The sequence below is a fragment of the Antechinus flavipes genome, chromosome 4, assembly GCF_016432865.1.
Source record: "Antechinus flavipes isolate AdamAnt ecotype Samford, QLD, Australia chromosome 4, AdamAnt_v2, whole genome shotgun sequence".
Taxonomy (NCBI): Eukaryota; Metazoa; Chordata; class Mammalia; order Dasyuromorphia; family Dasyuridae; genus Antechinus; species Antechinus flavipes.
This window is the reverse complement of record NC_067401.1, coordinates 388,179,105-388,197,202: the sequence shown is the minus strand read 5'-3', so window position 1 is coordinate 388,197,202 and position 18,098 is coordinate 388,179,105. Positions and strand designations below refer to the sequence as shown.

Sequence of the window (18,098 nt, the reverse complement as noted above, 5' to 3'; positions counted from 1 at the left end):
CCCTCCAACATTCGTCATTATCCTTTCCTATTATTTTAGCCAATCTGAGAGGTGTGAAGTGGTACCTCAGAGTTGTCTTAATTTGCATTTCTCTGATCAATAATGATTTAGAGCACCTTTTCATATGACTGGAAATGATTTTAATTTCTTCATCTGAAAATTGTTCATATCCTTTGACCCTTTATCAACTGGAGAATGGCTTGAATTCTTATAAATTTGAGTCAATTCTCTATATATTTTAGAAATAAGGCTTTATCAGAACCTTTGAATGTAGAAATGTTTTCCCAGTTTATTGCTTCCCTTCTAATCTTGTCTGGCATCTGCTTTTTCACAGAAAGATCCCAGTAGACAGTAACTTAGGAGGGAAACAGGAGGGAAGATGGGCAAAGAGGTGGTTAATTGATGTTGAAAGGCCTGAGGCTTATATCTGCTTTGGAATGTGATTCTCTCCCCTCCCTTCCCCCAACCCTTTTCCAAGCCTAACCTCACTCAGCCTTGGGCACTTCTTTTATGACTTATTTTACTCTTCTAGGCTTCCTTGGCTGCTTCCGCTGTGTAGGAGTTAGGATAGGCATAAGGAAGGAATGAACCAGAACAACTGATTGAAGAAATGTTTGCTATCTAGCCCTGTTATCCATCTAAAATCCTCAACCTCGAAGGATTTTGATGAAGCATTCAGTCTGCCTCCAGAGGAAGAACTGATGGAATATAGACTGAAGCATGCAACTTTCCCCCTTTTTTTCCTTTCATTTGAGTTTTTGTACACGAAATTACTAATATGGAAATATTTACCATTCTTGCACATATATAGCCTATATCTGACTGCTTACCACTTCAGGAAAGGGAGAGGGGAATGAGTGACTGAGGTAGGGATAGAATTTGTACTCTAAGATTTAAAAAAAAACAAATATTTAAAAATTATTTTAACATGCAATCGAGAGAAAAAATTAAATATACAATATGCGTATATGTACACATATACACATATATGAAAATGATATGTTCTGTTTCATTCATTGCATTTCTTGTTGTCTTAGTGACTGGCACATAGTAAGAGCTTAATAAATACTTGTTGATTGAAGGATTGATTCCTTCAGAGATGCTATTATTGTCCCAATCAACATAGCTTGAAATAGTGGAGTTAAACTTGTCTCCTTTTTCTTCCTCACATCTCAAATCCAATTCGTGTTTAAATTCTGCCAATTCTACCTCCATAGTAGCATTCACAACTAACTCTTTCTTTCCATCCAACTAGACTACCCCCTTCGCTTCAGTCCTTTCATCTTCTTTTCTTTGCTATTATAAATAATTGTCTTATTGACTTCTCTGCCTTCACTGTCTATTCCTTCTTCAATCTGTCCTTCATACAGGTACAAGGCCATCTTCCTGAGACATTGAATTGACCATGTCATACAGATTTTAAAATCTTCAAAGATTCCTTATTGTCTCTGGAAAAAATACAAATTTCTTGCCTTGCCATTCAAAGCTCTCTAAAAATTATTCTCCCATCTTTATTTTATATTGCTCCCTTTTTTGAATTCTTCATTCTAGCTAAACTGAATAATTAGTTGATATTTCCTGCAAACCTTGATATTCCCTGAACTTACCATTCCATTGTCCTCTGAATATTTACATCAAGTTGTTAATGCAACCTTGCCTCATTATCTTGTCATCTTTATTTCTTCCAGATTTTGCTCATGAAATCATGAGTATGTTAGATATAAAGTTTCAAATCTTGATTCTCCAACTCCCACTATCTTGAACAGATCTTTCAATCCTTTAAGTCTGAAAAAGGAGATAATTGGACTCTAAGATCCCTTACAGGAGATGTCCAAAACTATAGAGATGGCAGATTTAATTTCCCATGTGGGGAAGAGAAATCTAGCCAGTTTAATTGTAACATGGAGTAAATGGAGGCTCATAATGTACAGTATCACAATATGAGAAGGAATGGGTGAGTTGTAGACAATATCACTAAAGGGAATATCTACAATGAAATTACTGATGCATGAATATAACAGGTAGCATGACTGCAAGAGTGCCAGTTGACAGCTTGATGAGAGAAATAATAGCAGAGAAACATACTCCTAAACAACAGTGATATATGTTTATAATGATTAACCTGAGTCATCAAGAAAAGCTTTTAATGCTTAGTAAGTAATGTCTGTGGAATAAAGACAACAAGTTATAATAGAGAAAATGCTGTACTAAGAACAAGGAGACCTAGGTTCTGCCCTTTGCTATCTATGTAACCTTGAGTAGGTCTCCTAAAACTTGATTTCCTCACCTGATAAATGAGGTGAATCTCTAAGGTCCCTTCTAGCTCCAAGGCCTATGATCAATCCCATGAACCTCTATGAGCCTCTATTTTCTCATCTGTAAAAAAGGAATATTAACATTTGTCATACTTTTCAGATATGGTACTTGTAAAGCCAAATGAAATATACTTGTGAAAGTAATTTATTTAAATTCCATTGATTACTATTAAGAAATGTTTTTCAAATTGAATCACTTTGTAAGTTCTAAAGTGCTATACAATTATAAAGCACAATTTTAGCAAAATTACTTAAATTAAAAAAAAAAACTGTTTTGATGCCTTAAGGGACAAGCTAAATCTGTCAAGAAAATTGACTACTCATGCAGAAAAGCTAATTTCTAGAGGATGTAAAATGTAAAAGATGCTAGCTTGTGTCAATCAACTAACCCACAAACATTTACTGAGTGAGTGCCTATTATATGCCAGGTACTGTACCAGATGTAGGGAAAGAAAGACAGAAGCAAAAATCTTTCTCCTCCAAGAACTTACATTCTTTTGGGTGAGATAACATATACACACGTATAAGCATGCAAAAGAAATATATAGCCCTGTAAACTCTGAGGATCCTTATACCATTTTCCACTCATGGATGAATTGGGTTCTCAGAGCTACTTGCTATATTTCCCTCCCAGAATTCTAGAGGTACTCATGAAGTACCTTTTTAGCAGTGATTCTCTAATGCCATTGTTTCAAGCCCCAACCAGTGTGCTTCTGGCTTAAGCTGATCAGACAAGAATCCTTTAGTTAGCTTAACCTTAAGAAACTTTTAGAAAAAGGTTGGTTCCTTCCATTCCCTTCAGCTCATGCAGCAATAACAGTTGCTATATAATACTCTTCTCTTCCTTTTCCCTTGAAGTTTATATCTCCTTCTTAAACATTCATAGTCCAGGAGAAAATGGGATCAAACTCAAATGAGATGGACTTGTCTCTTTTCAACAATGTGGTGATTCAAGTCAATTCCAATAGACTTGGGAAGAGAAAGAACTATGAATATTAAATATGAATATTTTTTCTTTCTTTTTTTGGGGGGCCTGATTTTTCTTGCACAGGATGTCAAATATGGAAATAATGTTTAAAAGAAATGTACATATTTAACCTATATCAGGTTAAATGTTGTCTTGGCGGGATAAGGGAAGGAGAGAGAAAAATATGAAGTACAAAGTCTTACAAAAATGAATGTTGAAAACTATCTTTACATATATTTGGGAAAAGAATATTGAAAATTAAAAAAAAAAGAATTCTACATTTCCAAAAAACAAATAATAGAAAAGGAAAAAGGTATTAATAATATTACTAAAATGTTATCAAAAAAAGAGAGAAAGAAAATGGCCTTATGCTTAGAGAACATACGAAACAAGGGGTAACTAACAGCTCCCAATTGCTTAGAAGCCCTTTTTTTTCTATTTGTGGGGTGTTTGGGACATTACCTTAGGCATACTATAATACTTTGTTTGGTTCCTTAGAAATCCATGAGTCAAGTCTTTCCTTAACTCTTAATGAAGCAGACTTTTCTGCCAACTGGTTCAGGAAAGCCATATTAAGACACTGATAACATGATGGGAAAATCCAATATCCTTTGGACTCTTCAAAGCTGTCAAAATCTTTTTCTGGTAAAAGAAGGATGGGGCAGAGAACTGTCAAGGTTAAGGCCAAGGCCAAGTATCTCTTTCCCTTCAGAACATTCCTTCTCAGGGATGTGCTAGAAAACCACACAGTCCAATTTCTAGAATACAAATATAAAATAGATCATTAATTAATATATCAAATAATGTTAAATATATTATTGTTCTATTAATATATTACTAATTAATATATAATATAAATATATTTCTTTCTATTTACATGTTTTACATTTTCACACAGTATATTATGTGTGTGTATGTGTGTGTATATATATATATATATATATATACACATATAAAACTGATATCATACTACTTACCTTTGCAATGAAGTGTGGGAGGGAGCAGGAAAGAGGGAGAAAATTTAAAATTCAAAATTATGACAAAACTAAATGTCAAAAATAAATTAAGAAAATAATTTAAAAACCATAAAACTTCCCATTCTAATTAATTTGATACATTTTTATGGTATCTAAATGATATAATAAAGTCCTATTAGAACAAACTTCTTCTCTTTTAACTTTATTAAATAGATTTCAAGGATTTTTTTTTAAACTTAGTCTAGGATCTTTTGGTTGATTAACTGAGGTATGTTCTTATTTAGTTAACATATCAGACTAAAATGATAGGGTAGTTTCAAACTGACCCTTACAAATACAAGGTAATCTGGAAGGGGGGGGAACATTAATAATTGGAGTATCAAAACTGCCTCATGTAGGAGTTGGTGTTTGAGTTGAACTTTGAAGGAATTTACTCAACTTAGGATTTTAAAATGCACTAAAACTTTTGAGACATGGTCTACAAACAAAAATATTTATAGAAACTCTTTTCGCGGCAACATAAAATTGGAAACCGAGGTGTCTTCCCATTGGGTAATGACCAAACAAACTATAACATATGGATGTAATGATGTCTTATTGCTTCACAAGAAATTATGGAAAGAACAATTTCAAAGGAAACTGAGAAGACTCATATTAACTGAGGAAGGACAAGTGAGCAGAACCAGAAGAACAGTTTGTAGAATGATAACAGTGTCAGAGAGAAAAAATAACTTTGAAAGCTTTTAGAATTCTTATCAATGCAATGTTAAACCAAGAGTCAGAAAGAAAATAAAGATGGCCTCTTGTCAAAGAAATGACAAACATAAAATGCAGGAAGAGACATATGTTTTCAAACATGACTAACCTGGGAGTTTGAATTGATGGCCTAAATAGCTATACCTTCAGAACTTATTTTTCAGGTTGTTTTTTGAGTAGTAGAAAGGAGAATTAATAAAAATGTATGTTCATTGAAAAAAATAAAAGTAAACTTTAAGAAAAAAAAGAAAAAAATGCAAGGTAAATTTTTTGGGTGGAAGGTTAATATGGTAAGTGCTGGAAGGGATAAGCCAAAAATCAGCCTCAGACATTTATTAATCATGTGACCCTAGGTAAGTCCCTTAACCTCAACTTCATATAAAAAAGAAACAAAAAAGGACATGCTTATCCCATGTCTTTAAAAGATTTAGCAATTATATTTAGTAATCCATGGGTGCCAAAAAATAGAACAAAACAAAACCCAACTACATTAAAAACCTTTTCTTGGAATGCTTTACACTTTTCATAGAAACTAAAATAACCTGTTATACAATTAGTCACAAATATAGTTTTGGGTTTGTTTTTTTGTTTTTTGCCCATATACAAAAAGTATTGTTTAAAACGTGTCTTCTTATGGCAAGTAGGTTCTGCCACTAATGTGTTTGGCTGAGTTCACAAATCTGTTGTAACCTGTTACTTCTCTGTCACTTCTCTGACTTTTCTTTTCTGTTAAACCTTATTTCCTAATAGTAATTAAAGTTTTCTGCCATTGCCAGAACTACTGCACTGGAAACACCATTGCCACCTGAGCTTCATGGTTTGGCAAAATATGTATTCTTACCATAAAGACCACAGCTCCTGATGTCAAACCTTCTTACTTTTGTGGAACCAAATTAGGAAGACTCAGTTCTGTGGTTCCAGAGTCTTTATAGCTTCTGCCACCTACAAAATCACTTGCACTATGAAAATTGCCTCTGTCTCCTCCAATGTTTTAGCTGACATTTCTATGCTAGCCACTGTTCACTATTTCTATAGCCTCTGCTTCCTTCATAGGAATGAGGAGCACCTCCTCCAGAGCTACCATCATTGTCAAATCTTTTGACAAAACCATCATGACCACTGAACTTTGTAGCAAGGTTGTAGTTATTTCTATGGAAGCCACTATTGTGGCTGCCACCAAAGTTCCCAGGACCACTTTGACCTCTTTGACTAGATGAAATGTTAACCATTACCTGCTCAGGAAAGTCTTTATTTCAGTTGTAGCCATTTGCAGTAGAGTGTCTTTGAAAGACATGGTCACTGAAAGTCACAAGCAAAATCTCTCTTTCTTGCCACTGATTTGGTCAGTTGTGATTTCCATCACTTCAATCTTTCCATATTGTTCAAAATCATTTTTCAAATGGCATTCCTCATAATGCTACCCACAAAGATCTTTTCCCAATTAAATGAGCACCTGATCTTTGAGAATTCTTTCTGAAAGTAGTGCTCTTTGTTTGGTTCAACAACTCTGCTATCCACAGTGTGAAGTTTTCTACATGTGTCTAGCAAGAGATAATAGAATCAAAGCCCCCAGAATCCTGATGTTTGGATTCTTCATTTTTATACAATCGATGAGTGTGTCCCATTGTGCAAAATGGTTCCTTAGATTCCATCTATCACTTTTATAAAGCTCAAGATTCCAATGAAGTACTTTCATGGTTATTTGGGTTTCTTGGGGAATTCTGCCTTCATCAAGGTTAGAGTGATGATAGTTGTTCCTTAATGGCTTATGCTGTGTCTTCTTTGAACTTGCAAGCACTAACCATCAACTAGAAGTTGTACTAATTTCTATTATCTCACTATGTCTTCTTTGTGCCCCATTAACAGGGAAATCTCTATGAACATGTAATGGAATCTTAGAAATAGGAAATAATCGCTGATCTACTAATCATCCTTGTCTTGTGTCTTATAGCAGAGCTTCTTAAATCATTTCTACTCGAAACCCCTTTTCACCTGAGAGATTTTTACATAACCCCAGGTATATAAGTATATATAATAAGTATGCCAATCAAACATCTACTGATAACAACTCAAAGTTTTACAACCTTCATATGACCCATCATTTTAAAATTTTGTTTTAGAAAAAAATTTCAGCCCATTCAAGGTGACATCACATGCTATATGTGCTTTGGGCTAAAAGAACTCATTCTCTTCAGGCCTAAAAAAGGTTTTCTGTCCACTCTGCTATTCCTACTACACTTATATTCTTCTCCTACTTACCAATTTCATTCCTGATGTTAAAAAAATGATTTGGTCTTAGAAGGGCCAGATGTGCCCTCCATCATGACATCCCTGCTCTCTGTCCCTCTCTTGCTAACTGGAGGGAGAGTATACAGGGTAAGATAGAATAGACTTAAGCGGCAGCTGGTCTCTTCAAATGCAAATCTGTGGGCCCCACTGAGGGGATGCCATCATAGAAGAGAAAGTGAATGTATACAGTTATTTCTATATATAATATGAATCTTGTTAAATGCTATTTGTCCTGTGGAACAGTCCTAAAAATAAGGTGATTTCAGTACAATGATAATATTAATAACTATTATGCTAGACTTTGGATATAATTCAAACCTGCCTACACCAGATTTTCTTTTAGATGTTCCCCTGCCCATGCAAGCATTTTTCACTCCAACTTCCATGCAATCATGTATATACCATTTCTAATAGTTTATGTTCAAATGTAAAAGCAGATAGTCTTGTGGAATGGATAGTAGCCTGGATTTGGTTTTAGACTAGGTACTAGGTAAGTTTTCTTTTCTCCTGCTTTCTTTCATGTTGACTTTACATATGGCCAGATCCTTTAAAAAAGAATATCTTCAAATAAACTTATCCTCCCTTCAAGCCATCATCTTTTACCTCTTCTTTATCTGGGAACTTCCTGTCTTTCCTTGGTAGAATGTGAGCTCTTCCAGGGCAGGGGTCTATCTTGCTGATATTTATATCTTCAGTTCCCAGAATTCTGCCTGGCACATAATAGACTACAGATGTCTGTTGGTCTAATGACTTTTCTGAGAGCCTCAAGCAACTCTCTAAGACTATAAATAGGTTGCAATCTGCATACCCCATAAAGTATCTCTCATCAGCCTGGAAGCTTCCTTTTACAACTGCAATTCATTGAAAATTAATAAAGAGAGATTCAACCTAGACCTTCTCAGTCCTAACCCAGATGCTTTGTTTTGTGCCTCTCTAATGCACTGATCATGTAAACTAATAATTATCTATCTTTTTGTCTTATCCTTTCATTGAATTGTAAACTCCATAGGTCCAGAATCTTGTTCTCATTAATTCAGTAAACATTTATTAAGACCTCCCCCCACCAAAAAAAAAAAAAAATAAAGCAATTCCTGCCCTCAGAGACCTACATTTTAATTTGAGAGAAAGATAGAAAATTAAATATGGGATGTATGATAAAGAAAATTTTTAAGGGAAGGAAGCAATGGGGTGTGTGATTAATAGGTTTTCTGTAAAAAGTGATTATTGATCAGAGCTTCAAAGTTAGGGATTCCTTGAGGCAGAGTAAAAGGAAACTCATTCTAGGAAGAGGGCTAGTCTGTGCAAAGACAAGAAATGAAGGGCTGCTACATAGTATTTTAACTCTTTTTGTTGTTGTTTCCTTGAATTTTGTTTTCTTTCTCATTTTTCCCTTTTTGATCTGATTTTTCTTGTGCAGGATGATATTTGTGGAAATTATATATATAGAAGAATTGCACATATTTAACATATATTGGGTTACTTGACGTCTAGAGGAGAGCTTGGAGAGAAGAGAGGGAAAAAATTTGGAACACAAGGTTTTGCAAGGGTGAATGTTGAAAATTATCCATGCATATGTTTTGAAAATAAAAAGCTTTAAAAAAACAAAACAAAACAAAATCAAACCAAGAAATGAAATCCTAGGTATGAAGACAAGCAAGAAGGCTGTCAGAAGTAATGCATAATAAATGTGGAAAAACAAGCGAGAGTCAGATTTAAAAAGTCAAGCAGAAGAATTGTATTTATCCTAATTTTGAGTCTCTGTTCCGACTTATCATAGGGTTGGTAAATATTGAATAAATGTTTATTTCCTTGAGTTTAATTACGCCCCTCTCTTTCTTCCTATCAGATGGGCTGATTGATAGCTAGCTCTCAAAGAATAGGGATTGATTCTTCTTCCTTAAATTGAGCGTTCTGAAAGCAGGCGTTTTATAGTCAGTCAACTAGCATTTATTAATTATTTGCTATGGGTCAAAGAGTTGCAATCTGTTTCTAGCTCTACTGTTGAGAATCATTCTCTTTCTCGGGACTCAGCGCAACAAGCCATTTGCCTTGTAAATCTTGCCTTTATCATCACTGAGGAAAGTAACGTGGAACTCTTAGTCTGCACTACACACTACCTAGTACTTTTCCTATCATTCCGCGTAGATGATAACTTTCCTGGAGGGCAGGAATTGTGTCTTTTTCATTTTTCAGTTTCCAGATCTACTAGTGTTTTGTCCAAAGAAGGCACTTAAATGGTGGCTGAATGAATGTGTCCCACAACACACTGGGGTTAGGAGCTCCTCGATCTATTTTTTCCCCCAGGGAATGGACTTTATTTTTTCCATCTGTGATTTCTCAGACCATCTTGGAGAGAGAAGCTGGATTTTGCTCAAAGTGATCACTCAATTTGGGGGGTTGTTGCCTGTAAATCCTTAGAGAGCAAAGCCAGGGGAGAGGAAACCGAAGACTTGCGATTGTCTTAAGCACATATTTAAGTGCATATTTTCCTGGTGAGCCGACGGGGGCATGGCCCCGAGGGCGGTTCCCCTTGATCCCTTTTACCTTTTTGGGTGAACACGCATAGTCCCCTAGTCATTTTCTCCACCTTCTTTGCCTGCGTTAAATTCCCCGCAAGTTGGGAGAAGGAAGAAAGCGTGGAAGAGAAAGAGTTAAAACTAAATCATAAGCAGGACAGCCAGCCCTGCCCCGGGGAGGGTTCCCCAAGCCGGCGCTGCCCTGCAGCACCTGTGCTTAGAGAGCCGAGAGAGAGACTGTGGAGGAGAGTGGGTGGTGCAGGCAGACGGCGGTATATCCAGTCTGACAGAGGGCGGGTCTCCTCAGAGGCAGGCGAGTGAGGAGGCAGCTAGCAGCAGCTGCCCGCAGCAGGTACGTCGTCGGGATCCTCTATGGGCATAGGGAGCCGCTGACAGCGAGACCAAGTACCAGCCACTTCATCTCCAGCCCAGAATCTTCTTGCCGGTCTCTCCCCACACCCAGACCCCGCGCCTTCAGCCACCATGACCCTGAACCACTCTCCGCTCAAGACCGCCCTGGCCTATGAGTGCTTCCAGGACCAGGACAACTCCACGCTGGCTTTGCCGTCGGATCAGAAGATGAAGACCGGCACGTCGGGAAACCAGCGAGTGCAGGAGCAGGTCATGATGACTGTCAAGAGGCAGAAGCCCAAGTCTTCTCAGTCCTCCACCTTGACCCATTCCAATCGAGGTAAGGATCCTGCACCTTTGCCCTGGAGGCTAAAGGTGTACCCTTCCGGCCCCAGCCCGCGAGCTGCAGGTGTACAGCTGGACGGCAGCGGGGCTGCGTCGTAGCGTGGGTGCGCCTGACCACGCTGGGACTCGATGGAGTCCCTCCCCTCGGCTTGGAAAGTGACCGGCTGGGATTCGAAAAGGAGGCATAGACCTGGGGCTTTTGGAGGACAGGGAAAGTGAAGGTCAGGGGCTCCAGTTTTGAGTTGAGGTTTGAACAGGGTAGTCCGGAAGAAGTCGGGCAGGGCTGCACGGAAGCCGGCAGTTATGGCCCGATATCCCTTAGAGACGAGTCTCCTAACAAAGAACAGGACAACCGAGTCATTCGAGTTCGAATCTTGACTCTTAGCCCGGTGAGCTTGTGCTAAATGAGAGTGTTGAACTAAGTGGTCTGAAGGACTAAGCAAAGGTCCTTCTTAGTCCTAAATCCTTTGAATTCCGGAAAATACAGCCGCTGTGTCTGGAGCTCGACTTTGTGTGAAAGTGGAGAAAAGCAGCGTCTCATCCGGGGGCTTTGGTGACTTAGGGAGGTAGCCTTTCCAAATGTTAGTTATTGAGGGGCCCTCTATAATGCAATCCCACGGGAAGTTCTTCCCCATCTCCCGCCCTTAGATTGGAGCACTGAAAGGGAACTTTTTAATTTCGCTTTTTACCGGCTAGCTTCTCCGGTTTGGGGACAAATAGGGAGCCCCCGGTGCACTCTTTTCCTCGACTCCCATTTGTCTTTGAAAAAGGTAAAGAAAAAACAGTTTTATGCAGCTCCTTGACAGCATTTTCCTCACAAATAGCCCTGTAATGTGGATGGTGGAAATATTATTTTCATTTTACAGATGAGAAACTGAGACTAAGGAACTTGTCATCCATCACATTAGGTTTTAAGACAGAGTTCCCCTTGCTGTCTTAACGAGTTCCTCGAGGATTTGGATTTGTCTTAACCGGGAACAGTGTTGTTAGCCATTGGGCTTCCTTAAAGATTGTGAGGTTGGGGTTTAGAAGGTTAGTAATGGTTGTTGAGGTATGTTCGAGGTGAAATGTAATCATAGAAGCACTTCTTTAGTGGGGAGACCAGGAAGGGAAGTTGTGGGCTTTGAATGTGTTTCTTGGAGCCTCTGCTTTCCCGAAGAAGGGAAAGATAGTAAGGGGGATCAAGTCGATGATCTTTCTTCCTCTTACTAGCCCCTCTGCTCCCTTCCTTTTGTTTTTTGGGTTCTCCGGTGACCTTCACTCAGAACTACTATCCAGCCTAGAGTTTAAGCTTTAAAGAAGTTCTACTGAGCAGAGCTTGGGAAGGGCAGGAACTCTGGAAGCCATTGAGACAACTCATTTTCCTAGGCTAGCTAAGGAGCCCTTTATCTAGATGAGGTGTAACCACTATAGTGTCTCCGTGATTAAGGGAGAGGTAAAGGAAGGGACTAGATTGTCAATTTTCAGGAGTTTGACTGGATTTTCTATTGATTTTTGACATTAAATACACAGAAACAGCAATAACATCTTGTATTTAAAATGCAAGTAAATTAATACCAAAAAAAAAAAAAACCCACTAAAATTGTATTATTGAATTTAATTCCAGTGAAGGTTTAATTAGGATGTTTGATAGAACGGTCTAGAAATTCACATCATCAACCAACAATGGAACCCAGGGATCAATATACCATGGGTTAAACTTCTATCCAACCTGTGCTGAAATAAAAGGCAGTCCTTGGTCTAAGAGAGATTATGCTTTCATGCTTCTCAGATTCCTTTAAAGGGGAAGTCCAAGCATTCAGGGTGAGAAGGGAAAAAAAAGAAAAATAGGTTTGGGGGCCTCTATTGCTAGAACTTGCTGGTCTCTGTTCTTTAGGATTTCCCATTCTAGTCTCAAACCTCGCCCTTCAAACCTGAAGCTTGCCCCTAAAATAGTGCTAAACCAGTTGAAAACAGAATGGGACCCTCCTGAGGGTACAGCCTCAATGATTACCTCTTTATAATTCTCCCAGAAACTTCAAAGGCTGGTGTTACCTTTTTAACCTGAAACTGAAACTCTACTCTATAGCATGGAGATTTTGCAACATTCACTTATCTTACTTTTACCTTATTCTCTCCTCAGTTCAGATTTGGATTTTTGTTTGTTTGTTTGTTTGTTTGGTTTGATTTTTTTTTCCCACAGTCTATACAAACTATTCTTATTGGATGTGGTGCTTCTCTTCCCTTTTCCTTTTTTAAAGAGCAGACAAGGCTATATAAACCCCATTCCTGGAAAGTTTTGCTCACTCTGCCAAACCCTTGTGCTTGTAGAGGGCTTTCTTGTAGGGGACTTTCCCCACACTAATTTGGCTTACTCCACTGAGATCTATCCGACCCCAACCCTCCTACCACTCCAAATAAATTTCAATTACAGATGTTGGTTGCCATATGCCTGAAACTACTTGTTGCTCGCTTCTGTGTAGGCTGTATTGCTGGTGCTTATATTTACCTGTTAATGTATATTTTGCCACTTCCATCAGGCTGGAAGATTCCTAAACAGAGAGACTAGGTCTCTTCCTTTCTCTGGTTCTACCAGCTGCCTCACAGGAGGAGGCTCTGGTGAGTTCAATGCATAATGTTTACAGACTACTAGTACTGATTTCCTCTCTTAAAAGTCTGCTTCCCAAGATCTGTGGCTTTCTACTCCTGAGAAAAATTTCCCAAATGAAAGACCAGTTTCCCCAGTGGTATCTGGTTTGGAAAAGGTGGTTGGGTTAATTGGAGCCGGTGTTTCCGGTTTATCTGGCTCCTTTCAACTGATTTTTTGAACTACTCTTGTCAAAATGCAACTCCAAAAGGTCCAACCATCTCATTTTAAAAATTAGGCTGAGACCAGAAAAATTTAATGACTTGCCCAAAATCACACTGGTAGCAAGAACTACTGGTAGTAGTTAGAATTTGAACTCAGGTCTCATGACACCAAGTGAAATGCTTTTCCCATGGAATCAACTCTCTTGGTTCCAAATTCTATTTTTTTTTTTTGACTGAGATAGTTGGGATTAAATGACTTGCCCAGGGTCATGTAGCTAAGAAGTGTTAAATGTCTGAGGTCAGATTTGAGTTCAGATTTGAACTCAGGTCCTCCTGGCTTCAGGGCTGATCCTATATGCTATTCTTTAGAATACTTTGTTCCTCTGGATTTTCCTAGAGCCTTATATCCAATATCTGTCTTTGGAATCATTCTTTTGTTCCTAGAAAGGAAGGGAGGAAGCATGCCTTGGTTCTACTCCCTTGACTCTTCAGAGAGAATAAAAAGGATTCCATTTCTTCTTTAGAGAGACACTAGCCACCTCCAAGAAGTATCTGAGTCATTTGCTTCCAGGAATTAGATGAATCTGGGTAGTATTTGGAGAGAACATAGTTGGTATGCAGAGAATGTATTTCAAGCTTTACTCATTTTACTCATGTCATTAGTCATTAGCTGTTTTATTTTTCCCATTGGATAGGGTGAACTAATTAGTTGATATAATTCTTTTGTAGACCCCAAAACAGCAGGGGTTTTTTTTCCTTTTTGAAAGGCAATAGGGTGGGTCCATCTGCCAGGGAAACTGAGCACTCCCAGGGTGCCAAGCCAGTGAACCTTTCTCCCTGTATACCAGGAAAAAAGGCAAATAGTGAAAGGTCCTGTAAAAATAGTCCATTGGCTGCCTTGATATGCTTTTATCAAAGAGTCCTCTAACTTCTTATTTCCTGATTCTTTAAACTCGATACCAGGGTATCTTTATGTTATTGAAGTTAAATTTGGGAGGCTAGAGAAAGAGCAGGGAAAAGAGGGCTCTGTGAAAGGGTCTCAGCACTGTTTTCTTAGGTACTGGCTAGTGCCAGGCACCTTAATTCTCCCTCCTTCTCTGTTCTTTGGCCCTGACCCTGTTTCACTCTCATTGATGCAGACAAGGGGTTTATGATTCAGGTCTGTTTAGGCTGAGACTGCCTCCCTGGAGGCTTAGAGGACTGAGTCAAACTCACTTCAAAGAACTTGCTTGCTTTTTCCCTCTAGGAGCTCAGGATCCTGAGTGGGGAGTGGCTATAGGGAGCTGATCATTTGGCTGAATGAGCCATAAATGGCAGCTGAAATTATATTAGCCAATAAGAACATTCACTAATGGTCAATGGGGAATGGATTCTGTAGCCAGGAGATCTAGGAGGATCCCCACATTCCTAATCTACATTTCACTTCCTTTCCTTGGCTCTATGTGTATATCTATCTGCCTATCCATCTATAGATTGCTATAGCTATATATCTATGATCTATCTTATGTATCTAAATTTCTCTGTCTGTATGTCTTGCTCATCAGTCTATTTGGACTAGAACTCCTGAGGATGCAATTCTCTACAGTATAGATCAGTAGGGACTCTACATTTATGTATTAGGAAATTTCCCAGTAAGAGGTAAGTGATTTGCTCAGGATCACACACTCAGTGTATGTCAAAAAGTCTTGGACATTGTTTTCTTTGGAAGTTTAATTCAAATACCTTTATATTTCTTTTTATTATACCAATACCATCCACTGCCAATTTTCAGACATAGTAGAATTTGTAAGGTTTTAGAATTTAGAGCTAGAAACCATCTAATTTAACTTTCCTCATTTTTAGATGAGGAAGCAGACCCACAGAGGTTAGGTGATTTGTTCAAAATCCCACAGCTAAAGTTGGGATCCAAGACCTCAAGTCTGGTGCTTTTTATCAGCACCTATAGTCCAACCTAAATCACATTTGCTACAAATGAAGATATTCCACATGGACTGCTAGGAAACTTAATTGAATTAACTTTCATTTTGTATTTCATTATCCTGGCTTTATTAAATGAATTGTTTAAAGTAAGCCCTTTGGGCTGATGGACTGGCCCTTTCTTAGTCCTTCTTTTTTAGAAACACTATTTCTCAAGCAATAAATTGCTTCATTTTATTGACTTGACTCCAGAGTCTGAATCTCCAAACACGTGTCTCAATTTACTTCTCTCTATGGATTAGGGTTGGACTTTCTACTTCTTTGGATGCTTTTTACCTAATCAGCGTGCCTGCTTACAAATACTTGTGTCATGTCTCAGTCCATACTCTCCTGAGTGTAGACTTATCAGCACCTTGGGTATTTTCAAAAGTTGCCTTTTTTTTTTTTTTAAACTCAAATGCAATCCATCTGATAGTAAATTTAAAACCAACCCTTTGCTTCTCTCCTTTGGGGAAGGTATTTTAGAGAGACCATATCTGGGATGAAAAATAGCAAAAGAGACAGTCCTTGGGTCTCTTCTTCTAGAATTTTTATTTTAGTAATGGAATTTGTTTAGAAAGAAACGTCTTAAATTTATGATTTCAGCCAAAATTTTCCCTGACCTGTTACAACACATGCAAAAATGCAGGGCATTCAAGGGTGTTTCACAGTAGATGATTTTTCTGTGTATCCTGCCTCCTGCTAAGTCAGCTTGGCAGTGACTAAAGTACCAGTTTGCCCCACCAATTATGAAAATCAATGGGGCAATTGTTCTGGACTTAAAGTAATTTTATGATGCCATTCTGGGGTAAAGTGTGACTATATAAGCTCCGTAAATTGATAGGAGAAAGTGGAAGACAATTTAAATTAAAAAATGTAGAGTCCTTTATACACTATTCATAAAAATAACTGGCATTCATGGAGTACTCTAATGCTTGCAAAATGCTTTGTAGTCATTATCATATCTGACTCTCACAACTACCTTAAGAAATATGTATTGTAGATATTATTAGCTCCTTTTTACAGACGAAACTAAGGTCAAGAGAAGTTAATCAGCACTTTTTTTTTTTTGACTCAGTGATCCTAGATGAGAGGTGAGTTCTGTCAGACTTCTTAGGCATGGAAAACTGGATGCTGATCCTGTCCCTACAAGACCTCTCCACTGTCCTCAGCCCCTCAGGCCCACAATTGAAGAATGGGTGAACAGGAAAGAGAAACAAGGCAACAGCAGCTATGGAAAGCACAAGTCGTAGCAGAGCTCAATAGAATCACATAACATAAATGAAAGAATGCAGGTTGCAATGGGCCAATTTGTTTCCATCATTCATATATATGCCCCCAAAAAGAGGGAGGGAAAAAAGGAGAGGAAAAACTAAGTGCTCAACTCCTTGATCCCATCTAGAGCTCCCAGAAGCTTACTAAATGGGGGAAACCATTTAAATTGACATTCTCTATACTCCTGGGCTTGAAGGGAATGTGTGAGGTTGTCTGATTCATCACCCTCTAAGTGTCTAAATTATCCCCCAAAGATATCTGCTTGTCCAGTTCCAAAACTCCAGATGGAGAGTTTTTATTTGCCTTTAGAGTTGTATTATTATCACGTTTCTTAAGTTCTTTGTGATATCTGACCTGAATCTTTCTCTCTGCAACACTCATCTTCAGTGCATACTGTTCACATTCCCTCTGAATGACATCATCATTGATATCATCAGGGAAAGGAGCTGACATTTTCAGAGCTGTGAAATTGGTCCTCTGAGTGAGAGAAGTCCTAATATCTTAATATTAGCTCTAGGAATATAAAAATATTTTGATAACTGTATTTCCGCATAATTGACTTCCTTTGTAATCCTGCATTTTATTTTTTTTCACTTAGAAATATCATTATGAGAAATTGTGTAAAGACTTCACCAGATTGCCAAAGGGGTCATAGAACACAAAAGATTAAGAATTCTAGTCTTAGAGGGAACAGACAAATCCTAATTCCATAAAATAGAATTTCAAAGCAAATAGAAGAGCTGAGTTTAGCTAAAGTTTAAAAAAATCTGGACAAGTCAGACCTTCTTAGGAGTTAAGATATACATTTGTGAAATCTTTTTCAAACTTAAGCTGTTTCTTTGAAAAACTACACAGGGATCCTGGACACCAGGCTTTTCTTTGTCAGTTATACATACCTCTGTTCTAAGTTCTTTCAGTATGTACAGTGAAGTCCTGCTGGATCCAGAGAGATCTAACATTTGCCTTTGTAGAATTTCCAGCCTAATAATAGAGATTAAGAAAAAGTTTCTAACAATTAAAATGGTTTAAGAGTCAAATGGAGCAGGTAATACTTGAAGTCAGTAGGTAATCCTCACTTGGGGACTTTGGACAAAGTATGAGTAAATGTTTATTGGGAACATTTGGACAGTTACTTTTTGGGCCAGTTAGTTTTGAGGCTCCTTTCAGCTTTGACCTATTTGGTTCTGTGATTTTGTGATCTTTACCTATAAGGGACTACTAATCTGGGGAATTGAAAGGTTACAAAATTGGCTAGGGTGTTCAATGTAATCCTAAATTAAAACTCAGAGACAAAGCCCAAGGTCACACAGCTAGTTAGTAGCAGAATGAAGAATTTCTTGACTCCAAGGCCAATGTTCTTTTTACTATACCACATTGAAAAACTTTATCTCTGATAATCAATCAATAGCCAATAAGCTTTTTTAAAAAGTGCTTTCTGCATGTCCAGCGTTGTGCTATGTACTGGCAATCTAAAGACAAAAATTAAAGAGTTCCTATCTTTTAAGAACAAATGTTCTATTGAGGGAGACAACATATTACACACACGTGTGTATGCATGTAT

The 18,098-nt window shown here is 37.9% G+C and overlaps 1 protein-coding gene across 1 annotated transcript in view; it reads left to right on the top strand.

The window, feature by feature from the left end:
* Positions 1-10,049: 10,049 nt before the first annotated feature.
* The window catches only part of PKP1 (plakophilin 1), a 79,532-nt gene continuing 71,483 nt past the window's right edge, over positions 10,050-18,098 (top strand). The window contains exon 1 of the mRNA XM_051998670.1: positions 10,050-10,511. Within this exon, the coding sequence (XP_051854630.1) occupies positions 10,304-10,511 (208 nt within the window). The 5' untranslated portion in view covers positions 10,050-10,303. The remainder of the gene's footprint in view (positions 10,512-18,098) is intronic.